At 36.1% G+C, this 26,766-nt stretch overlaps 1 protein-coding gene across 7 annotated transcripts in view; it reads right to left on the reverse strand.

Moving 5' to 3' along the window:
• Nucleotides 1–26,766, reverse strand: part of LOC134552028 (hyccin 2) — a 68,040-nt gene that overhangs the window by 40,379 nt on the left and 895 nt on the right. For 5 of the 7 annotated variants that reach the window (XM_063400262.1, XM_063400255.1, XM_063400261.1 and 2 more), the window contains exons 3-6: nucleotides 8,790–8,892; nucleotides 7,799–7,877; nucleotides 6,676–6,777; nucleotides 752–931 (exon numbers count right to left, since the gene is read on the reverse strand). In XM_063400262.1, coding sequence (XP_063256332.1) covers nucleotides 752–931; nucleotides 6,676–6,777; nucleotides 7,799–7,849 — 333 coding nt within the window. In that variant the 5' untranslated portion in view covers nucleotides 7,850–7,877; nucleotides 8,790–8,892. Of the gene's footprint in view, nucleotides 1–751; nucleotides 932–6,675; nucleotides 6,778–7,798; nucleotides 7,878–8,789; nucleotides 8,893–26,320; nucleotides 26,515–26,766 lie in introns of all 7 variants that reach the window. The other 2 variants (XM_063400258.1, XM_063400257.1) reach the window with 1 other exon arrangement.

The following is a 26,766-nucleotide window of genomic DNA, read 5'->3' on the forward strand; positions in this document are numbered from 1 at the left end:
CCTCAATTTAAAGGAGGGGTTTACAATGACATTAGAGGGAAGGGTGATACTTCAGTAGAGTATGTTTTAAGAGAAATTCCCACTAGAGAATGTCTCTTGTGGGAGTATTGCTGAATTTATCAAACAGCCTAAAAACATTACAAAAGTGAACACTTCCAGGTTAGGGTAAGGATGTGAAAAACTGCTTTTACATCCAACAGCCAAATTTAATAATTTACAGCTACTTTTACTTATTCTTAAAATCACAGTTACCTGACCTCAAGACAGTTACCTGACTCAAATGTACTCATGCAGGTATCTGAGTGCTCACATGCAGAGCGGCTTCACCTTCAAACTACCCTTAAAAAGGACTCACTCAGAGTATGTGGGAGGGCAGGGGAAGTGACACATCAAGACTGACTAAGCATATGAGCCTGACAATCATAAAAAGTCCTATTTTGAAACATTAAGGAGGGCTACCTAATTTTCTTACAAACAGAAATATATAAAGTTTGAGAAAGCCCATGAGATGATCCTTTTCAGTGAAAAGGTTTTTTCCAAAAAATGTAATTATAAACCAAAAAAAATTTTGCAACACATCTTTACTAAACCTTCATTACATTATGCTTTTCTCCATATTAAATACACTTTCCTTCAAGTGTATTTTAATATAAAATCTGTTATTCCAGTAGCTTACTTTATTCCCAGTGGTCAGTGATGCAAAAATGTCAGATCAAAGCTTTCCCCAGCCATGCCCACTCATCTCACTTACCAGGTTGTAAATGCCAAGCAGCAGTGCCTCAATGCAGCCATTACTCTGCCTGTCCCTGCTGGCAGTGAGACGCAGATAAACCCAGATCAACTCTGGCAAAAACTGCAGCGTGAATCTCTTGAGCCGAACTTCAGAACTCCGATAAAGTTCAAAGAGCTGGTGGCAAACAGGCTCCAGGAGCTGTGGAAAGGCAAAAAAGCTAATCACTGACTGGTAGGCTTCTCTAATAAGGGAGAGTGAAGCAACAAATCTAAGGGCTATATCCCATAGCCACAGCAGTCAGTAAAAATTGCAATCCCTGATGGCAAGTAAGCAAATGGATCAGACTGGTATCTGCATTCTCTTTAAGGAGATCCATAAGGACAGACCTGAGGTCTGTCATACAAATACTGTATGCAGTATTTGGACATGTGGCCACTACAGCCACTACCTCGTGTGCCTTGAGAAGATTCTTCTCCAGGGCTGTCAGTACAAGATCTATTTCCTGTACAGGGACTAATTTAAGGCGTGTGACAGACACATGGTTTGAACTATGGGCACCGTAAAACTTAACTGCAATTGTAAGGTCTATGGAAGTGCAAAGGTTAAAGATCAGCTGCTAATGACAAGTCCATTGACAGAAATATCAATTAATTTCTTATCTACACCTTTTGAATCTCAGAACCAATAACTGAGCGTGTTCATTACAATACAAACTGCTCTTTTCATTTTGAGCTGCACTTCAGGTTGCAGTACAAGAATGAAAAAAAAGGCCCCTATCAAGTCAGTGTGATAAAAGCATGATGTAAACCTGACATTTTAAAGGCCTACAAGGCTAAACCAATACCTAAGATGCATCCATGTAACTGTTAGGGAACAGCAAAAAAAATAGAAGGAACCATACTAAACAGTCTAATTCTTTCCCATGACTAATCAAGTTTTTCATTACTAAAATCAAAACTAGAGGGAAAAAAAAACTGAAAAAAAGTTAAATTTCCAAGACAAACTTTTGTAAGGTCTGTGACCACTATCTAATATTGAGTTGTACCAAATGGGATGATCTGACATAAGGAAAATACTTATGGGATTCACTGTCCAAAAAGACAGAGGCATACATGTAACCTAAGGCATCCATATTTGTGTAGAAGAGGTACAGAGTCAGAAAACAGACACCAGAACCTCAAATCATCTTTCTAACAGTACATGCTTCATGTAGCTCTCATACAGATTAGATAAGGCATATATGACCCCTCTCTCACTCCCAGGCATGTGCACCTTAGGACTTTCAGAGCATTAGTAGCATATTTCATGGACTTTGATGCATTCTTTTTTTATTAATTTGTCTATTCATCATAATCACAGTATCATAAATTTCCTGTAGAATTGAGAGGCACACTTTTGCTATGCTGCACAAAGATATATTTCTGTGGTTTATTATGAACTATCCATCCTCTTAAAAAACTCAGGAGTCTCTTGCTAACAACAGAGGGACCAATATTTCTGAATTTGAATAGTTTGAATAATAGTTTGATAAATGTGCAACGCCATAAAGCTCTATGAATGTACAATTTCACATACCTGTATTTACACTTAGATATTTTACACTGGTACATCACAAACATAAAACAAAAATTTGACAGAATGCTCTATTAAGAGAGCATCACCTAGGAAACAGTTTCATTTCCAACACACAATATTCTGGTCAATGTAGCACACCATATTTAACCACTGATTACGTAAGCCATAACATGACATTTACGTAAAATAAAACTCAGCTGTCAGAGAAATCTCTTCTTAAACAAGGCTTTGGTGTAAGTACCTTGTGTAACAAGGCTTCTGACTGACAGACTTGTTACTCTGAGCCAGAAGCCAGCACTTACGACAGAAGCAAAGAGTGACTCTACAAGAAGAGCAAAGAAAGATGACATGGACAATGTTGATACAGAATGAGAGAAGTTCATCATTTAGAACAAATGGATTTTTACAAGTCTTATCTATACACACACACATCTATATTAGTATGCATGTATAGAAAAATAGAAAGATAGATATAAAATAACTGACCACTTAAGTTTTGGCTCAGGATCTAAATTACATTAGAAGTCTGTAAAGCTTCTATTACAACCATTTTAAGGAAAAAATGGCACAGCTTTCTGGTAGTATATTTACTCCAGTATTTCATAAATGTATAGCACTTTATGTTCAAAAGAGGCATAAGTATATCTTTTCTTAATTGGTATGTATTTAGTAGAAACTCCTATCTAAAAGTGACAATAATTATGAAACTCAACTGTTACAGTAAATGTTCAAATCCTCAGAACTGTATCCTTGTTTTATGAAAGGCCCAACACGTTTCAGAAGTTCAAATTAAAGAGGTGGTTACTAAGTAATTTGGATGTCACGAAATAAATATGTAGACTTTTCTTTAAAAGAAAATATGATTAAAAAGAGAACAGAAAGAAGAAAATTCTCTGAAAACAAAACATACAAGCATATCTGCAGGGAGATGACAAGTACAAGAAAAGCTAAAAATATTAGCTGAAACCAGATATATACAATGGCAATGCTATAAATAGTACTTAGATTAGAGATGACAGCAGCCCAAAGCTGTTTCCTATTTGAAATTAGCCAGTCTAATCCAAGTCCCATCAAAAACAGTGGAAAAGAAAAAATTGTTTTAGCTAAGTCAGATGACACTCAACCAGAGCAGTTACTAAGTTTATTCTACCTACTCTCAAACAAAAATTTTATAAAATTAGTCTTTTAAGTAAAGACTGGGGAGACATGTTCCCTAAAAAGATACAAGCAATATCCAGTCAGTGGTGCTGCAAGCATTGGAATTCTCCCTATTTTTAGTAGTTGTAGTTGTCATGTTTGTTGTGGAAAATGTTTAACAACTGCAATTACTTAGGTAAAAACCTGCAACTATTATAGCACTTCTGGTGTGTTCAGAGCTGTAAGAAAAGCTGCAAGCTTTTTCCACAAGACAAAGCTGCCATCACAAAGATGCTACAACATCAATATTTGCAAAAGCACAAACACCCAGGATTTTCCTATCAAAGTAGAGTATGACAGTCTCCCACCTGGAAACACAAAACTCGACACTCTGGGAAAGAACAAATGTTTTCTTTGCATCCTAGTTATCTGGCTTTCCAAAGAGCCAGTCTCTTCCAAGTAATTCTCTGAATACACATACTGAGAAGACACTGGATAAACAGAGGAAATGGAGCTTTTGTCATCAGTAGCGGGTGTATACATGAACTGGCACACACTTTTTAATTCCAAAGATCTTTCAGTCCAAAGCCAAAGCAAACTGAATAGCACAGAAGTCAGCAAAAAAATCCGAAGTAAAATCTCTCTTATAAGCCTCTCTTTTTCCCAACAAACAAAATAATTATAAGAGCTTTCCTATTAGCATAAGCAGCAATAAACATAAAAAACAAATGACATTTTTACCGGCTTAAATATGCAATGAGTGTCAATGATCTAATTTTCACTCTTCTTTTTATATCTCACAGAGATGCAAACCACTCATGTTTTAAGGAAGATGATGAATAGCTTTCCTTTGGCTTATTTTACAAGCTTTCCAAATCCTAAGAGCCATATCTTGAAGTTAAATATAATGCTTTATAAAATGCATGACAAATATGGGAAATACTTGTCTTTTTGAAAAATTGTAGAAAATAAAATGTGCTTATTTTAGACTTTAACATAATGGGTGAAACCATGTATTATTTGAAGAGTAATGGATCTGGGATTGCTTGGCATTGCAGAGGTGATCTCACTCTGTTTCACTCCTGCCCTGAGCTAAACTAATTAGCACCACATGACAATTCAATATTTGAATTTCAGTAGTGCATTAACTTGACATCCATAGAGTATTGTCTACAGCCATAAACCAACCCTAAAAATTATAAAACTATCTGAAAAACAGTACTTCAAAAGCACTTCCCTTCTGAATTCAAATACTACACAAAACCCAATATATTATTCAGTTAAATTAGCTGTTGATGAGCAAGATCACACTCTATGCTTTATGCCAATCTCTGCTCCAGTCAACTTTATATTTTAAAAGTCAGGGCACTTCCTCAAAGGTCAACAGTAACAATTGTATTTAACCTGTCAATATGTTTGCCTTCATTTAATAGCTCACAAAGTAGTAGACACCTGCCAAAAGAGAGAAACACCTTGGCTGTTTGGTTCCTAGGCATGCTGATTCCATGTTAAATTAATAATCCTGGTCTTATCAAGATAGAACTACGTGATTGTAGAAAAATTCATGTTTGCCCTAAACAGTTTGCCACTTTCCAGAAGTTTTAAAACTCAGTCAATTTTAGAATAAGCTGTATTAAAGAATTACTTGCCCATCAATTTTAAGAATCCAGAAAGTGTATGTTTAGAGTAGTCTACTATGAAGATATGCTTAATCTTCATAAGCTATGAATTACCCTTCTAACAAATAATGCCCTATAAAGCATATTTAAAAACCCCTCTCAGTCAGAGACAAATATTACTACGGAATTATGCAAAGTAATGAATTCACTTTGTTTGTATTCCTCACATGCAAATAACGTTGGAAGAAGTGCAACAAGGAAACACATCCTGCCTTAACGAGTAGAACCTGAAGCTGGACACCTTTGTGTCTAGGATTGCTTATCTTATACCTGGTATCAGGATCAGGCCCAAACAACAACAGCTGTTCCAAAGAGTAATCTCTGACAAGCATCAGTGAGCAATAACATAAGATCACCCTAAAAAGATGCCCTTTCTGCAAATCTAGCTCTTTGCTCTTTGAAAAAAAATAAATCAAATGCTTATTCTCAAAGCAATGAGAAGCTTTTACGTTTTCAGGAGTCTACACAAACACAAATACACAGACAGCAGCAATGGTGGCTTCAGGTTGAAGAGAGAATAACAGCAGCTTTCAGTACAAAGAAAAAGGTCACTATGCAGGTTATTTATAATACTGAAATGAAGCTGACAGCTATGAAGCCTTTTTTATTTTTTTCAATTGCATGAGCATTATGCAATCTCCTTGAAGCTCAATCAACCATTCAGCTTCCTAAAGCAGCTGAGCTGTACTTGGAAAAATAAAGAACTTCCTTGCTGTGTACACTAACCATTTAATTTATAAATATATGAGAAGTCACAGATGATATACCAAGTATTTGTAAGCATTTTATCTGAAGTAGTTTACATGTCACAGAATGGTATGCTTGCACAATTTATTCAGAAGTTATTTTTCACACACTTGCCCAGAAATGCTCCTCACAGAAGCCAGGGGGTTGGAAAGCTCAGTTTTATGTCACTTGCAAAATGGATTATGTACAAGGGTACGCTGAGTTTTCATTGTGTCTGTTTATATTTTGGGGCCCTGGTTCTGCTCTTGTTTACAGCAATGTAAACCAAATTACACAAAAGTGATACTAGTATAAGCATGAGATCTTGTTATCTTAATGGCATTTTAAAAATTGATTCCATCTTCCACTGCAAAAAGCCACCACACAAGAAGAACATTGGTCTTTCTGAGTTTCACTGTAAGGCTTACTTTGTCTCAGTTATGACTGAAAGGTGGTTTCTGAGAACTTAAAAAAACAATTTTAAAAAAACCCCACCCAAGCTCGAACCCCTGCTCCCAAAAAACACAACAAAAAAACCCAAACTGAAACAGCAAAACCAACTCATGCCAAACAAAACACAACAGTCAGCTGTGGCAAGAAGAATCCAGCAGACAGCAGAAACTGTATTTTTGGAAGCAGATGAGATTGTGTCTTACAAGAAAGGCATTAAAGTAACTGTCAAAAAACAAGAGACTAAAAAGAGGGATGACACCCATGTTGGACTACATCAGAAAAAAGAATCAATCTTCCTCTCCATTACTTTAGTTTTAGTAGATGTGAAAGATCCAGGAATGAGAATACAAATAGTTTTTTTAAATCTCCTACCTCATTATTTGGGTCTTGAATGACCTTATAAAGAGCTGGTACCAGTGGTTTTTTTCGGTGCAATGTAGCTGCATAGCTGGAAATTTGTGATTCAGGTAATGCCTAAAGAAAAATAAAAGGTTACCTTGACAAATAAATGCTTCCAAGTATAAAGTCTCACCCCCACATCAAAGAAAAGTTCTGAAGTTCAGTAAATTTTCAGACTTGTAACCTAACTGCTGAGTACAATTACTCCATACAAATAGCATTTGGGAGCACTTAACCACTTTCAGGATTAAATCCAAAAGCTGTTTAGATTCATCTTTCATAAATCATTTACTCTAGTTTGATATGAGGACTCTTTCTTGATAGCCTGTACATAACAGGCTCTTTTTGAAGACTTTATCAAATCAACTCAACTTATTTAAGAGGTGTGGAGAGTATAGAATGAGCATGGACAGCCTCGAGTCTTCCCCAAGCAACCACGTTTGTGGATTTTGCATCCTTGGAACTTAAACAAATTTCCAACAATAGCACATAATTACTTAACTCTCATCAATGATGTGAGGAATTACTAATTCTTAATTTAAATAACAGACTAATTTCTTATCAGTCATGAAATCCTGTTTTTGCATATGCCTTATCCTGTATTTCACTCAGCATAATTACCAACATGCAAAACACCTTTAAAATACATCAGATTCTTGATGATGAAACAATTATTTTATGCAGATCATGCGGGAAAAATAAAGTATCTTTCTTTAACTTTTTTAAAAGTCCAAATAAATATATACTAATTGTTTTTAATTAAAAAGTTCCTCAATTGGAAATTTGGGCAGCATTATCCAGCTGTTAGTTAAATTCTATCAGCTTAACCTATACACAATTAAAATGTTTAAAAGACCACATTGCTATTGATGTGTTCTGCTCTACAATAATAAACAGTAAAAATAAACTACTATTAGAATTATGCGCTACAAGCGTATCCCTCAATTACACAGACCTTTGCATGCTTTATGCATTATAAGAAATTGAAAGATCAAGTAATAGATATTTAAAATGTTAATTATTTGATACTAAAAACCCCACTATGTATGGTGGCAAAAAGCCAGTGGTTTAGATATCATTCATCTTCTCAGTTCACCTTGAATTCTGACAGCCATTCTTCCACAACACCTCGTTCTGATCCCAGCATTTTCTTACTTCTTTTGCTTCTCTCTTACCTTTCGAAGAAAGAAAAGAAGTTAAATATTAGTTAGGGCAAGAAAATTTAGTTTTTTACAATCCTACCCAATGAAAAGGTGTTAATATCTTTCCAACAGAATTATATAATACAAAAAAATAGAAAAAGTTGCATTTTGGGCAATCAGTCCCATTATTTAGCAATGATAAACTGTTTCCTTTGCTTGGTCTAAAATGCTGTGCATAAATGGGGAAGGAGGAAAAAGAAGGATTCAGTGCTTCAGGCCAATTGTCTTTCAGATATGTTTTGAAAATTATTGAGTTTCAATCAAAAATTACATGTTTGACATACATCATGGAAGTCCTACAATAAACGACCGTTTAATACCCAGACTACATGACTGGAATCACCAATTCTCTTCTCAGAACATACTTGTTTTGAGTTCTGAAAGATTTGTATTTAAGAACTATCAGTATTTATTAAGTGAAAAGTGAAGTGAAATAAGATAAATGGCTTCCCAACACAATTTTTAAGCTAATGTATAATTTTTTCAATGGCCCTTGGCAGGAAATCATTAAGAGAATACCAGCTCTCTTGTGGCTCAGGAACTGCTTTAGATTTCTAAAGCATGTTTAAATATCGTAAAATACAACAAATTCAGAAATAACATCAATTTAAATTTAAGTAACACTTGAGTGACTTATTTCAGCAGAAACACTGAAAAATAATTCTGTAAAATAACAGAACAACTAATTAGATCTTTGCAAACAAAAGTTTACAAAGATACCCTTTATGATATAAGGAAACAGATATCATGTCAGAGTGAGACAGAAGGATAGAAGAATAGGAGATGGAAGAATTTAATTTAAAACATCATGGGGCATACTACAGAAGAAGCTGAGTTCTAGTTCACTCTGCCTGAAAAAAAAAAAAGCCCAACATTCAAATTTACCTCTTTAAAGAAGTCAGTTTTCTAAAGGAGGAAGAGGAGAAGGAATGCAGAAGTTTTTCAACCTGGGATACATTTGTCAAGTCTTCAAGTACTGCCCTGTTTTCTAAAAGATAAAAAAAAACCCTATGATGATGATAAAATAAGGAAAGAATGTAGTAAAATAAAGCAAACATTAATGTAAACATTTTTTGGCCTTACAAATTGAAGTTTATCAAATCCTCTGAAGTCCACGTGAATCCTTCTACAATAAAGCAACTTGCCATAAAAAAAAAAGGCTCAGTGTTTTAGCAGGAGGAAGGGAGGAATTGCCTTCATCCAAAAAAGCACCTTTTGTCACTCAGAAGAAAGCAGAAAATCCTTCCGTATTAGTGGTGCACAGTACCACAGGCACAGTGTTGACAAAGAACAGTGGAGGAAGAGGAGAGTAATAATTTTATAAAATGTGAACTGAATTCATACTTTGACTTTGGAGAACATGTAATTCTTTAATTGAATATATTAAAGATTTTCCCATACCATCATTTCCTTAGTACATATTTTTTACAGAGCCAAAATTTCAGTGTCGTTGTGAAAATCATGTATTACATTAAAGTTCTCCTTTTGTTGAAGAATCCCTTCATAGTGAGCATGAGGACAACACACACAGGAGCAAACTCTAGGTATATTAGTGTTTTTGCCATGCATTGAGCTTCAAGCTTCCCTACTTGGGCACTTCTTTCAGTGTAAATCAGCTTGAGAACCAGAGCTGCTGGATCAATACAGAAGCACTCGGCATCTGCTCTCGTTACGGTCACTGCCGGTTCGGTTTTAGGACAAATCATCTCTCCCTTTCAAATTATCTGCCTGGATATTACATTTTTAAGGACTTGTACAGAGGGAAGATAGGCAGCTGATGGCTTCCCAGCACACAGGCTGCACTGACCCTGCACAGGAACTGAGAAAAGCAGGGTGAGCCCCTTGGTGCCCCATCCTGCTCCCCACGGGCGCACTCGGACGCGGTTCAGAGGCACACGAGCACAGCAGCTGTGGGACCTGCTCAGCCCCACACACATGGATCTCTGGGATGTTCAAATGGCCATCTGGAAAGCACACCTCATGCACACTTACTCCCTGGCTTGCTGTACCTTTGGGGGGAAAATATAAATACATCAAACACTGTGTGGGTGTGTCCCTAAAGTAAACTGGTTCAAGACATTAAGCCCTGTGCATATTTATTCAAGGTTGAAGTAGCCTGAACCAAGAGTATTGAATTTCATTTCCAGAGTGTTCACATCTCTCCCCAAAGCAAATAAAATACAGGGAATATAAGAGATTATTCCTGTTTATTTAAAAAATATTATATTTTTTCTATTATGGTTCAAAGGTTCTTATAATATATAGGAACCATAACTATTTATCAAAAATTTAGTTATTAGTAACAGTTATAATAAAACACTAAAATAGTTTTACATGTGGTTTGATAAAGATGTCAAATACTGAACAAGTGAGCAAGTTTGAATTCATACTAAAGCATGGAACAAGAAAAGTTATAGTTAGGAATGCACAATGCTAAAATCAAATACAAAAAATCAATTACCAGAAAGCTTCCCCATAAAAGCACCTGAAATGATAGTTTAAATGCTCTCTCCTAGACTTACTCATTTGGCATATACAAGCAGAATATTACACATATTAGACATGCCTAAATTAGACCCGGAACCTTTATGTTTAATATTAAAGCTGTAATACTCTGTTCTGAAGGAAGTCACAGTCTTGCACTGTGCATCTGTCAATTACAGATAAGATGTAAACAGAATTTCACCCAGTCAGAGCACTCTCCTACATCATGCTATGCACACAAACCATGGAATCCTAGAATCACCTTGATTGGAAAAGACCTTTAAGACCGTCAAGTCCAACCATTAACACAGCACTGCCAACTCTACCAATATACCACATCCTTCAGTGCCACATCTACATGGGTTTTAAAATCCCCCCAGGGATGAGGAATTCACCCTTCTCAATATTTTTGCCTTTTATATTTTCAAAGTGTGAAAAAAAGTTTATTCTAACAATATATTAACAGAATAATGAAACTTAAAAGTCAGATAACTCCCCAAGAATTTTTGACTACAGTAAAAGAAATAAAAAAGGGTTTAACCAACTATGCCCATCAGAGAGCTTGTTTTTCACTTACATTTAGAAGAAAGACATACTGAGTACATTACTGTTTACCAGTCTGCATTTAAACCACTAACCAAGATCAATCTGCAACAGCAAAATGATTACCCAAATCATCTCAGCCAGTACCACTTGCTGCACTATCAACTGTAACAGTGGGGATTAGAAAGAAAAATAAAAGCCACTGATTAGATCTTCATAATTGATTATATTTAAGAAGATAGGATTATTCAAGTATGCAGATGTTTTTTCTTGGTGGTTTGTATTTTATTCAGGGTTTTTGTTTGTATGTTGCTTTAAAGGGCCAGTATATACTGGTTTAAACATAAATGGGAGAGATTACATTACAGGACATGCACCTCAAAATGAGTCCAGTCCTTGGCCATTATATAATACATGGAATGATGCACATAACACCATTTTAGTCCTAGTTGCACAATTAATGAAAATATGATGTATTTTTACCTTAAAGACCATGAGAAGAATAATTTGCAATTAAAACCTGAACTGTGTCAGCCAAAAGAATAAAGCTTCATGTTACATGATTTCTTCACAGTGCCATTTGTGTAAGAGTATTATGGACTGACAGGTCTAAAAGAACAGAAAACTCCATTATCAATTATAGCTTGTTCTTCCAAGCTACATAAACACTCCTCTCATATTAATTACTGAGCACAGAAAGAAACATATTTGAAGAAAGATTTTTCCATGCTGCTTCTGTAAAAAAGTAGCGTGGAAAGCATCAAGAATGCATCCTTACTCTGAACTAAATATACATTCAGTTTCTTTGATCCAGAAAGTTCACAGCTCTGTAAGAAGAGCACCTGTGTGTAACATGATTTACACCCTGGAAAGCAGAATAGACAGAAGACAACATAAGACGAGGTGGTCAGAAGCACACAGGAAAGAAGCGTCCCTGCCACATACCCACGCTAACGAGACTGGGAAACTCTGGGGGAAGAGAACCAGGCAACATGCTGATCAATGCAGATGAGAAAAGCACAATGTGGACCTCTCGTGATCAGCTATTCCTGAATGCAGAGGTGTAAAAGGCTAAATGGAAAAACAGTAGGCAATACATTTGATGATGCAATGAAAACATCTGTTCAGGAATGCATCAGCAGCCAGAAAATAAATCAAGATGCTTGATCACACAAAGCCATTTAAAGTAAATCTGAAAACATAAAAGTAGAGCGTACAAAACTGGTAATATGCTCCTATTTGAAATATGGGCCTACAGTTGATGCAAACAACTTAAGAAGAAGTATATATAATGTTTAAGAAGCAGTTGAAGACAAGGATTGTGAAAAATAACTTCTAACCTACCTATGGGAATAATTTTTTAAAAACAGAGAAATAAAGAACTTGTCTTAGAAGCACACAGAATTAAGTGGTTGAGAAGGTAGAATGGATTTTTTCTTGTAACAGAGTAATAAAAAATAAATGTTTGAATGCATCAAGACAGAAATCTTAGACTGTTAACAACGTACTGTTTCTCACACTGTAAGTTACCTTAAAATATCAGGACAATAAGAAGCTATTATAGATAAATATTGCAACATCTGTTTTACGTAGTTACTTCTGTTGTAACAAAGCAAGAAGAGTAAAGAAGAAAATTTAATTGTGTAAACTATCACATCATTGATACAAGTTTACAAGTTTATAAAAAAAACTTCTCTTAAAAGCAACTCCTTGCTTAACCACTCAGTAGACAGCTGTAAACAGCTTCATCCAGCTACTCTAGTTATACAAAAGAAGATATTAAACAGCCACAGTATGGTCTGTTTCCACACTAGAAAAGGTTCTGACTCTTATGCTGATCTAATCAAAAGAAAAAATAAAACCAGCCTTGGAAATGTTCAATTTTGGTGGATGACTTTGTATACTTATTTTAAAGTACATGTATTGTAATATACATCTCTTATGGTAAATATAGTCCAAATACTATCCTGATTTCCATGTATCCATATGCATAAACATATTATTCTACCAGAATCCTATTTAGTGGACACTTACATAAACTGTCATTTTGGTAAGAACATAAAGTAATAAATTTAAAAACTATTGTCCTCAACAAATCAGAGCTACAACTACAACTTCCCATTAGAAACAGGTTCAAACATTCTGCCAGAATTCTCTTGGGCATACAGCTCCACAGTACAGAGAAACAAGGTAAAAACTGACAAATACAGAAAGAAACAAAACCTCCTCTGGCAGGTTATTAACTTAAATTATCAGCTCAAGTCTTCTCCTTAACAGAAAGAGCACTCTTCCAACTCTAGTTTTTAGGTAATTTAATTGCAAGCTTCAGCAGACAGGCATGCATTCCAACTTTAAAATATAAATGCTGATGTATTCTGTATGTGGGATTTAGGTTGCCAGCCTTATTAGACAAGCCTTAGTCATGCAAAACAACTCGGATAAGACATTTCTTCCCTGCCCACTCTGACTCACTAGTAATAACCAGGCTAAAAAGCTTTCTTTTTGGATACCAGCAATGAAGAAAGCTATATGAAAACAATGCGAGAAAGCCTTACCACAGAGAAGTCAAAGATGATTGATAATAGTCTTATAAACATTCATGGTACCATACTTGCACAGCAAGATCCATTTCTTATCAAAAAGGTCACATCAATTTCAGCAGCTGCCAAAAAAGGGGTAAAGAAAAGGTACAGCCCATCTGTTCCAAAAAGCCTTCTCTAAGTCATTTTAGGCTCTAAATTCTTTTCTGTGCCTTTTCAAGCACCACAAAGCTCAGCTGCCACCTTCCATTCTTCTACCATTCCTACAGTGAAACTGTGCTCTACAGATACAAAATTGCTGAAGACAAACAATTAGGGCAGTGAGAACGAAAATACAACGCGGAAAATAGAAACTATATAACAGTTTAAAAACTGCTTTAAGGCTGATGTTTTCGTAGTATTGGACACAGTAGTTGTAGAGAGCTACAGAAGTCAGGCGACTCTACCAAGGACAGTTTAAGTGCCATTTGCCTGACAGAGGCAAATAAGCAGAACCCGAATTAAATACAATTGTACACTCACAGCTAAATCCCTCTCCTAGGAGTTCATGCAACAAATAAAGCAGAAGAGTTGAGATGATCGAGAATGTGGAACAAGGAACTCATCTTCTGTATTTGAAGAAAATACTCTTCTACATTACTTACAGGATTTTGGAAACAATAATAATAAAGACATTATCCTGCAGCCTTAAATACCACAAAACACACACTAATTATTCTATTATAAGGACCTGACGCACTTAAAAATATATATACACACACACACGTCGTTTAGCCACAGAAATGTTACCTTATTCTCTCAGCACCAGTTTCCTTAGAAACAACTTCACTTAGTCATCCTACACTAAACCTAAAACATTCTCTTGTCAGGATCCTGGTGATAACCCATCCTACGCCAGACAACACAGGTTTGTCCTCCCTTTGCATCACTTCATATGCAATAATTCCTCCGGTGCTAGTTTGTCTATGTTAACTTCTTTACTTACAAAAACATTTCCATGCAAATTACTTTCCGTGTAACCCTACCTCTCCCAAACTCTTTCTCTTCACTGTTTTTGTTCATGAAGTAAATTACTTCTAGATAAGTAAAGACACAAAATGCATGCTAAAAGAAGGAGCCTAAAAAAAAGCCTCAGCAAAGTAACACTTACAAAATCAGTTAAGGTGGTCTTTTTCAGGCACTCAGTGCTAAGTACTAAAAATGAACAGACACAGGCTAAGAGAAATCTTGAAACAGAATTTCTGTGGGAACAAAACCAAAACAAAATTCTAAACCCAAACAAAACAACAATCAACAAAAAGACACACCACCAAAACCCCTCCAATATGCATTCTGGAGTAAGACTGCAAACATTATTCTAAGATCACTATCTAGTCTGAAAAGGAAAGAAATTCATGCAGAAATGTTCTAGAAATACCAGCTGAAGATTCTAAGCAGCTTACCACTTTTGGGCTGTAAAATCAGCACTTGAGAGAAATAAATCCATTAAAAAGTTGAAGTCAATTCCAGACCAATATCTAAATTCCAATACCATTATATATTTCTCACTGCTGTATTCCCTACCAATTGTAATTCACACAAAATGGAATTTAGGTTATATTCATTCATTAATTTACCTAACCTCCTTTCTTCTACCCTGTTCTCAAAGAGATCTAACCCACAGGGATCCTCTGCTGAAAGTAATGAAATCCCTTATTCTAATCTTTCCAACTTCCAGATGGCAAAGCCTCCACCTCCAGGAAGAGGAGTGTAAATAGATTAAGCTGAAGTGACAAATTTCCCCCATCTTTCTTACACTTACATCCACTTACTTACACATTCACAAATTCTAAAATCAGTGGAATCTCCAAATTTATCTGAATTTACCTCAATTATAGCTAAAATTATGTCATCTTGCTGACTTTTAAAAAATGATGCAGTAAGAATACGAAGTTCCAAAATAAACTTTCCAAATGGCAGAGTTAAAATAAAGATCTATAAGAATTAAGACATCTTGTTTTATTGCACGATGCCATAAATTTAATTTGTGACTCACATGCTTCATTCACATTTAAGATGCACGATTTTCAAGGATAAAATTAATCCTGATTGACACGCTGGTCTTACTTTTCCACTACAAGCTCCCAGACTTTAAAAAGCCAACAACAAATGTAGTTAATGAAACATCACTGATCACACCACCACTCATCAAGATGACACAATTTCAGAACAGATCTCTTCTGCTTGACCTAATGGAATATATGAGCAAGTTGAATCCTACACACTTACAAGAGGGACTTAAGTCACATACAGAGGCTGTTCACAATTCAGAGGTAAAGCAGAGCAGCAGCAAGAATTGTGAAACCTGAGATCTGCTTCAACATTCACAGCTAAAACTGTAGCTGCCTTTATTACACCCAACTGTCACTGCAGAGGAGACAACTTGCCCTCTTCCATGTCATGCATCACAGCATTATTTCAGTGCCAGTCATTTTCAGTCTCACACTAGTTTTCTAAAAGTTAGAGAGGGGTTATAAGAACTGCAAAGAACAATCTCACAAAACACAGAGAAAACCACTGTTAATTTTATATTGAAATCAGACAGACTGTACAAGTCAGAATTTCCACATATAAGAAATAAAACATGTTCCTGACCATGTTAATTCTATATAACACCATCCTTTAAGAGCTGTGTGAACATTAACAATAAAGACATTGGACCCAACTGATTAAGGTGATTGTGCTACAAAAATGGATGCTTATGACCAGTACTAACTTCACTAGGATTCCTCCACAGCAGGAAATTACATGGCCTTTGATGGACTCTCCTTCACAGAAAACAGGCAAAGAAACAACTGTCTCTAAAGCAAGGGTAACTCTTTTTCATCACCTTATTAGAAGCTTTCATGAAATTCTGAAACTCAGCTTACTATAATAGGCACTCTGTGGCCTATTACTTGAAGTATCTGCTGCTCCTCAGTGAAATAACTGTGAGAATTAAAACAGTAGTAAATGTAAATTAGTGCAACAACTACACCAGGTACCCCTTTTTGTCTTGGTATGAGTTTAATAATTAATCTTCACTGCTGAATAGTTAAACACAATGCATATTGTTTACAGTCATTATTCTTCTACTGTTAAACCAACATTACAAAAGAATACAAACTGACCAGTCATAAGAAAGGACTAATTAATATTTTAGCGTAAAATTATTAATTTTTCATGTATTTTCTAAATAGGACACTAAGTTACTAACATATTTGGGGGTGCTGCTTGGGGAGGGTGTTTGGATGGGTTTTGTGTGGTTTTTAATCAGAAATTTAAAATATTTTTCTATGGCAAAACTTCATATATAATACTTTTAGAAACACAACATAAACACAGCAGAAACAATTTAAATCAACCCAATCTTTCATGCACCACGTTAGGTAAGATCTTCCACAATATTTTTCACTTATCTAAGCTCTAGACCAGTATAAAAAACAAAGTAGTGTAAAACCACAACAAACAACAAAACAGAGACAAAAAGAACACAGCCTTCCACAGGTGCCTGATGACCCCAGTTAGAATACACAGCCCTTTTTCCTCCTCCTCCCAACACCCCAGAAACAAGAGCAAGATCTTAAATGCACACTACTAATTTCATACAGATTTTCTATTTACAGCCTGGACAAAATTAAAAGTTTTTGTCAAACACTATCCCAATGTATATTCAGAAAATGTGAGTCTTTCAAGATGATGAAAAATTACAGATTTGACAGGCAGCATTGAAAATCCATGCAGCAAGCTTCATGGCTATGCTTCCCCAAGCTTTTTTGTGTGGACAGGGCAATGGTATTTATGTAGAGATGGTTAATTTTACAATATTCTAGGTTCTCAAACATATATTCTTGCATTCACGAAAACTTCACTAAGAACTCAATGTTCTAACCTTCAGCCATTTTTACATAACCTCATCCGTACACAGAGATACTCTGGATTTTTGTCTGTAATATGGAATAGTTTTCCCACTTATAAAAAATAAAATAAAACAAAACAAATCCTTCAAAAACTGTTGGTAAAACAGTGCTTTTCCTTTCCTCAAGTTTTTGGAATAAATTTACCTTTGGAAAAAGACCAGAGATGGCCTTATATGCAAATTTCTTGGGAAATACACTATTAGTTTTTGCAACATTAATTTTCTTTGAGAAATTCCATATATCACATCTACTTCAAATGGAAATACACCCACATGAACTATACTAAACATAAATAGTTTCTTTAATCTTTTACAGGATCTGCCCATCTAACATTTATGACCTTTTACTTTTTATTAGTTATACTGGCATAGAGCAAATTCAGTTCTTTTCAAATACATCATCAAAAATTTTTAATCAAAGCCTGAGTTTAATTAAAAGCCTCTTCTGTTTCCCTATGCAATTGTGCTGATAGGGATCAGCAGCATTTACCAAAGTTCAAGCAGCAGGCACCTGAAATTGCTAGATTATACATTTTTGGTGTAAGTAATATACTCATCTTTCATACAGCATGCTCCACAAGAGAGTCTTTCAAGGGCAACTTAGACAGAAGGTTTAGAAATACTGAGGTCATTGGAAAGCACAGTGGACCTGCAGAGAGAACGTGGAGTAACTTCTTAAAAAGTAGGGCTGGTCAGGTATTAAGGGAAAAAAAAAAAAAAAAGAGCCTACACCACCAGGACAAAAAACCCCAAGAATCAGCCAAAACCAACGCACACAGTCCACATGTGACTCCATCAGCACATGAAAAAACTGTTCTGAACAAAATACAAACCCAGACCCAACACCCCCATACTTGCAATTATGGTCAGATTTGCAAATTAAGGTGATTACACCATAATTTTTTTTCATCAGTGAGCAGCAAGGGTTTCATACTTGAGGGGAAAATCCTCATGCTTTTTTGCCTTATCTGCCAGCTATCCAACTGGCACTTTCAAAAGATTTTCATAACATATTTTAACAATTTTATTCCCTAATCAGTTCTATCTGTTTAATTTCAACTATTAAAACCCAGAAGATGGCAACTTCAAACATCACCCTGCAATAAAAAAAGGAATGCTAATAAAAACCTTTTCCATTTTCCATAGATGCGATGCATATGCATAAACATGCAGAATTTACTTATAGCAACCTTACATATTTCAGAAAGCTCTGAAGTCTGCATTCACAAAGACAAAATCATTGCAATCTATTCAAAGTCAGCACACATTACTAAAGCAGAATGCCCCAGTAGTTCGTAGAAATAGCAATAAAATAACTACTACTAGAATTCTGCATAAAGCAAAGAGAGGCCTGCATCCTTTCCCTGCAGGAGATATTTTGGCTTTCAAAAGCTACCCACTGGAATATTAATTTGAAATACATCAAAACTTGATAGAGCTGACAATGGGCAACATAGTGTTTAAGGTTTCCCAATTAGCATGATAATGTCCATTTAAGATTTGTTCCCTCCTCTCCTCTCACAAGACCAAAAATTCATTATCAAAATAAGCCATCAAATACAGTAGTTTGCAATCATGGGAGTATCATCAGCAGAGAAAGGCAATGGACCATCACACCCACACACATCTCCACCAGCCAAGTGTGGTAAGGTTCCTGCAAAACGTTCCAGTAAAATGACAAGAAGCTGTGCTAAGCAGCTCTTTCCTAGGAGTTGACAAAAAAAAAAAAAAAAAAAAAGACATAGCAGTCCCACTTCCCCACTGACCAACAAGTATTTAAGCTTTCTGCATTTATTAGACAAAATTAATATCTACAGGCACTGTACTTCAATTTTCTTGAAATTCCTTCTACTTTTCATATGTTGAACCTACCTAGTTTTCTGTTTGTAGCACAGACCAGAACCTGCAAGTCTAAGAAAAAGGGCACAGAGGAAATAACAAAACTAAACTTTGAACATTTAGTAAATTTTAAGTTGCCAAATAAAGGAGGGGGAGTGGAGGGGTGGCACAAAGCACAATACTCAATTACACAATTTCAGCAGCATCAATGCCAATTAGTACTGGCCACTGACCCCTAATTTGATCTGGAATCCATCCATGATCTTAACCTGATTAGGACTTTTGCACAACAAACATGAAATCTCACTGTTGCACATTTATTTTCTGCCTTGTACCATTCACTGCGAGAAAACATATTAAACCTGCAGCTAACTGAAGGGATTTAGCTATAGAGAGGAAAAAGCAAAGCATGTACTCTCTCTCAGAGTTTAATGCCATGACCCCTGGAACACAAGGTATGTGTGGAACACGGCTGCCATTTGAATGATTTAAACACCCAGACACCTCAGTAACATTTTTCTATGGCTGAGGAGATCAATGCAACAAACTCTCAAATTGCAACATGCAACAAAGTTTCACTTCTGCACCTACAAGGAATGACTGCATGCCTGTTTTCACCACTGATGCAGAAAAGGTGCATATTCTGAAGGCAGCAATTGTTCTTACGTGACCACACATAGTCCAAGTCCACTCAACACCTGCACAAGCAAAAGGGCATCTCAGTTACTTCTACAGTTTGTCCTTTGGAGACACAGACAATAAGCCATGCCTAAACTGTTGTAAACTTTCCATTTGCTGTCTCAACTTCTAACACAAATTGTAGTGAGGAGAAAGAAAATCTTGTTCTCTCCTTCTCCCCCAAACAAAAAGCAAGCTAGGAAGTTCTCTTATTCAACAGATACAGAGAGGCTTCTCAAACTCATGTGGTGTTTACACTAGCACAGGTAAAGAACACATGAACCAAGCCTTGGCAGATGCACAGTCTAAGCAAACAGAAAAGGCAGTAGCCTGCTCCCAGCCTTCCTGTTCAATGGAGAATCGTGCAATGCATGTGACACCTGTGATTTTAAGGAAAGGCTGCTGTCACAGAATGAAAATAAACAGTGCAGATATGCGTTTTACAAATGCTTACCTTAAATCCATTTAGTATTTTAGGTATTTCTTTTCTATTTGTACTCAACTTACCCTCCAGTCCAAGACTCCTATCTCCATTTGTATGTCCACAGCTAACCCAGAACTGCTTCAGATTTTCACTGCCACTGACATGGCAAGATTTGCACTGCAACTTGCTGGACTCCATTAACATGAGGAAAGCTATCAGAATGGCTCACATGAAGTCTTAACAAAATTACTATCTCTCTTCCCAAGAAATTTCCACAAATATGGTTAAGTAACTTCCAGAAGTTTAAGAATGCTACTATTGGAAATTATTGCAGAGATGCAACGTTGGAGACCACAGGATATAGTGCTTTGTAAATTACACAAGTATCAAACAGAACAAAATCCATAATTAACAATCTAGAAGCAGCTTTGGAAGCTCAGCAATTTTGTCTAAGACCTGTTCTATGCTAAGAACAAGAAATAAGCACCTTAAAAAAACCCAAATCCACAGGCATAAGGATCTAGTAATTTTTCCACTTCACATTTAACCCCCTCTTGTTCTCCCCTCTGTGTCCATATTTAGCTTAGGTCTCTCTATGCTGTTTCGGCACAACAAAACACCTTAAAAAAAAAAAGCAATGGAAAGTTCTCCACTGTTAAACCAAGAAATACGAGCTTGTGCTGGGATAAATCCTTTGTCAGCATGCCTTACATTTCTATGTAAAAGGGCACATTACTATCACTTAAGCTCCTCAATCACGTCTTGTGTAAGTTCACTACAGTAAATGGAGTTTACCAATCATCTGTCTGTCCCACTGCTGCAGATACTAAAGACCAGGACAACATCCATTCCACGTAGGAAGCTTTTTTCAACTACCATTTTTAACAGGATGTGTGCTGCCAACCCTAAAGCATGATGATACACTGAAGAATCAAGAATCCTTTCAAAAAAAGTGTACCTCTAACCCAGAGTAATAAACAAATATCAAAACTCAAAGTTGAGCATTTAGATTTTTGTTCTTTGCCCTACTCTGCTGGCATGTACCAGGGTGCTTGATAAATTGCTCACTCCACCCCCTTTATAACTAAGTTTACATAAAAGCCTCCTACTTTTTGAAACATGTCTTGTCTAAAAGGTTATTGACCCTCATGTTCAGCCATCACAATGCTAAATGAGATGGTGGAATCACCACTGTAGCTTACACACGGGGCACACCAGTCTTAAGATGCCAAACCTTCACAAAGGTCATGTTTTTAAAAAATTAATTAAAATTCTGGCTAATTTTTCACATGCAGGAAATACAATATTCAAATTTACAGACACAAGCTAACTTGAGCTATTTCTACAACAAAATCTGCTATGCTTATGCCCATGTGTCTCAAAGATCTTGTGCTTTAGGATACTGGGGAAAGTTTTTTGAGTAACTACAATGGACTTCCTCATAACCTTTTCTAAATCAACTTTTTTACCTTGTGGCCCTGTTCCAAATCAGAACAGAGGCAGGCATGCAGAGAGGCTGACCTCCAGCCTCTCCTTAAGCTCAAAATATCCTCAAACCTAAAGGAAACTGAAAAGACAAAGCAGAAATTAAGAAGAGGCGATGTAAAGAAGAAACAGCCGCCAGAACGCTCAAAAATAACCAAACTATTTGAATAAAAGAAAATAAAGACAGGAAGGAAAAAATCCAAGCAAGTTTTACACATATTTCAGCTCATTATCTTTCAATCCAATATCTTCTCAGCTGAATGGCCATGAAAAATAAGATTATTCTTTTAAATTTTCTCACTGTCTTTCCAGATAGATGTCAAATAATTCCCCCAGCTCACATATGGGTCAAGGCAAGGCAGAAGAGGGGAGGAAGACCCTAAATAAAACTACAATTTAAAATTTATAAATTACTAAACATAGGAAATGAAAACAGAAAAATATTCCAGACGTATCAATTTTGCCCTGTATGAATCAGCAAACTGCAGTCATGCAGTCTGCACAAGTGTCCATGTCACACATTTCAGTCAAGCAGAATTCAGAGGAACAGCAACGTGGAACTATTTAAAGAACTCACGAACCATCCACAACGCAGACACCACGAAAGGAGATCTAACCGGTTCAGCTTTCTGAAGAATCACAGTAATTACAATAAAAACATAGTAAAATCAGCTAGATTATGGAGATTACACACAAAAACACACACTTTGCACTTCTGGAATGTCAGCCAAATGCTTGTATACTAACACAATATAAAACGGGATGTCACGAACTACTTTGTCTTATAGAAAAAAAAAACCCACAGAACATGCAAAAAGAACTCCTGGAAGAAGGTTTTAACAGATCTGAACTGCACCAACCATCTCCACCAGGTTCTGTGCTGAACAATGTTACACAGCCAGGGAATTTGGTGTTTCTCAATGTCACATAATAGCAATGATGATAACTACTAAGAAATAAATAAATAAACAGTTTACCACTTGGCAGTAGTTACACACCTAACATTTTATTTCTCTGCCCTAGCGGGATCTCTTTCCAAATGTCACGGGCTCTCTATTTTCAGGCAAAGTTAATAAATTTGACCATAAAAATCTACATTTTTTTACAGAATCACACCAAGAGGTCAAAGCAGCAGATCTGACATGGGCAGTGAGCAGCAGAGGCAAGCTGGACTGCCTGCAGAACAGAAAACAATCAAGGAAGACCAAAAAAGTGACTTGCCAATGGTACTGTCTTTCACTAATCATCTAAATTGATTAATAATAAAAACATCTGTTGAACCCTGTGCTTAAATTCATTGTATTTGATAGAAAAATGTAACATTAACAGAAGAAAGAAAAATTTCTGGGTGGCCATTCATCATACAATAAAATGCTTTTGCTATTATGGATAATCTGCAGCATGGACTGAAACAGTTTGCAGATTATATACTATTTTATCCAGTCCCTGATCTTGGTTTTTATGTTCTCTTCTTTGTAGCACAATATAGAATTCTGTTTTACAGTAGGGTTTTCTAAATAACTATATTTTCTTTCATCACAAGTGCCTCTCTACCTCTTGAGCTTTTATTTGAAGCTAAAAAACGAAAGTCATAATTCTGTACAAAAAAGAGATCCATTGAATCACTCCATAAATGTGTCCTATGACTAAATTAAAAAAAAAAAAAGACACTTGAATTATTTGTCTTGCTATTATAAGCAGGAATTATCCAAGCAAAGGTGCAGAGAGAAAAATCCAACCAGCTTGCCATTTTATCTACAGTGAATTGTACAAGCATAAACTCAAACTACTTTCTTGCTCAAAAAACCCTGTTGAAAACAGCATTAAATAACTCAAGAATTACTTCTCACAATTATTCTGTTTGGAAATGAAAATAACTGACTGAAGTAGAAGTCAAGCTGCACTCCTTGTGGCTGTCTCTGCTCAGATCATTTTCCCTGAAAGGGATTTCTTTAATGATTATTACTATGGCACAGGTGTCCTTCATGAAGACTCAGCTGGGGGAGCCTCGACCTTCACTTCCTGACACTCGTTCCTATCTCAATACAAGAAAATAAGCATCAAGAAAAGTAATGGAATTGAAAATTCTTTTCCAGCCCAGACAAGTCTTTCAGTGAACACATGACCCCGATCTTTAAAGATTCTCAACTCATATTAAACTGCTTGGTAAAGAGCCAAACAGGTTTGCCTCTCCTCATATAGAAAACAGGGAGTATCACATGAAGTTCTCAGGTAACAGGTTCAAAAGAGAACAGAGGAATGACTTACTGACCACACGTGAAGTGCAGCTCTTACTGACAAAAAACATGGTAGCTGCAAAAACCATACATGGGCTCAAAAATTTTTGTAAGTTAAGTAAATCTATGCAACAAAAATCCATACAACACATCATCCCCACTGAGACTGGGAGAGTGACCCAAGGGGTAACCCTATACTCTAGAGAAGAGTGCAAGAGTAAAGCCCCTGCTGCCAAATGAGCACTTGCTCAGCTGCGGCACAGCAGCACAACTCGGAACAACGATCCCGTCACATTCCAGGGCCTCGGAGCTTTAGGCTTCAAGAGAGAATAACAGATCAGACCAGTGGCTGTTCCTGTGAGGAATGGTCTTTGCATTGCCCAAAAATAAACCCCAAAAAACCAACCCACCAGCAAACAAACACCACAAACAGAAAGAAATTAAGACTGCTGCTCCAGACCATCACTTCTCTAAAACTGAGGGGAAACAGTGACTGTGATACTGTCCATAAAATACTGAGCTCTAATGATGCCTGAGAAGACAATTTCCTTCCCCACCATTCATAGCTTTTTCTAAAAAGCATTCAAAGAAACCAAGGTGAACTAAAGAAGTACCTTTTCTATCCTTATTGTAATTAAAACAGCATTAACCATTTTATTCAAATGACAAATGGCTTCCAATGACATAACTGAATACTAACACCACAGGAAGTATGTGCAATTTCAGGGGAAAAAAAAGATGCAATATTTAACTACTTCCAATATGTATTCTGATATTCAAGGGGAAAAAATCAAAACAACAACCCCACAACCCTTTCTTGTCATCTCAAAACTAAAAACACTTCAAGTCACTGTCAGTCACACAGCTCTCTACTCCAGAAAACAATTATGAAGAGCATAACACTAAACACTGTCCAGTGCTAGAGAGAATATTGGATGCACAGGCAGAGGAGAATGGTTCCCATAATGTAGCTCACAATCTGTTAATCCAGAATGCATAGCAACACAAACTGCTGGAAACATGGACTTTTGACAGCTATCCAAGAAACCCTGCAGCCTTCCTCTGGCTTAATAACACAAGCAGGAGTCCCACAAATCATAACTAGCTTGGCTGTATACATGCTAACATAACTTTACCCTAGAACTCTTAATCTTTGCAGTAATCATCAACACCATGAATTTAAAAATAAAATAAATAAATAAATTAAAAAAAAAAAAAAAAAAAAAAAAAAAAAAAAAAAAAGCCAACTGAAAAAATCACAAAAAGAAAAAGTACAAATTATTTGTACATGGAGTTTCAATGACCTTTCCTTCCTAAAGGACATTCAGTTGTTTGTTGGGTTTTTTTTACACAATATAAAAATTTCTTTTATGTTATTTCCTTGTGCTTGTGTGTATTATTGATTTCTCCAGACTGACACTGTAATTATGGTCGAGCTTCCTTCTCCAAACACATTGTAGCGATACTTGTAGGCCCCTAGAAATTATGCAGACTCACTCACTTGAGGATACAGCATCAAAGAGCTTACTATAGTCCCAAAATATCACATCCCTCATATTTGCAGTCCAGTTTTTAAAAGGGTAGTTTCTTTTTGAAAGAAAAAGAAATACAGGAAGCAAAACATGGCAGAGCAGATCAACTGATTGCACAAAGTTTTTATCAGGAGTTTTTAATGTACTTGGGGGGGAGGTGAGGGGGAAGGTGAAAACAGCTATTGAAAATCTTGTTAAAATGATGGTGGACCTGAAGACAAATCCTGCCAAGTGCACTCCTCTGCTACAATTCTGTTCATGCACAACAGATCACACAAAGCCAATGCTCTGTGATACCAGCACAGTTTTGTGCATAAAACTCAAGTCAGGCTTCCAAGCACCATGAAGAAAACAACACAAAATAAACAAAAACAACCCCCCAAAACAAATAAGAAAAAAAAAAGCACCAAAGATAAATAAAACTAAGACTTCTATCTTTCCCTCAAAGAATAAAACCAAGGTATTTGGTATCTGACATGTCTGTGGGTTACTGAAAAAAAATCTGAGAAAAATATCCACATTCCTCAGCACCACTGGACTTTGGACACATACACATAAACCTTCAGCCACAGTAAGAAAAAAGAAATACTTCACAAGTATTCTCTGACAGAACTGCATTCTCTCTAAGACAGGGATTTAAGCTCCTCACAAATAAAGAGCCCTCCTACAATTCCACCCTCCCATACATTACAGCAAAACAAATGTGTGTCTCCTCACCCTGAGAAAAGACTGCTCTGAATCTTCCAGACTTTATCTCACGGTGAAAAACATTCAATGCTGAAACCAGACTGAGGCAGTCTGGATTAAACAGATGGCACTCTATTTAGAACAGTTTCACTGTTAATAACACGATAATGGCATTCCTCCTGGAAATCTTCTCACGTGCTTCCAATATCCTTATGAAAAAAACTCTGAAACCCAGAAGCAGATTTCCATCAAAATACATTAGAAAAAGGCACTACAGTCTATCCCAAAATTCTGCTGGCATCGTGCTGTAATGTTTATTCTTATGTTAATAAGAGTATCAAAAATGAATATAACAGTTTATATTCTTCTAAAAAGAAACAATATTTTATTATATACAACCAGGGAATAATTTAAGTCTTTGTAAGTCACTGACTGTGTAGTTAACTTTTACCAGTCTCTTTCCAGATGAAGTACAC

Source organism: Prinia subflava, chromosome 6 (assembly GCF_021018805.1).
Source record: "Prinia subflava isolate CZ2003 ecotype Zambia chromosome 6, Cam_Psub_1.2, whole genome shotgun sequence".
Classification (NCBI taxonomy): domain Eukaryota; kingdom Metazoa; phylum Chordata; class Aves; order Passeriformes; family Cisticolidae; genus Prinia; species Prinia subflava.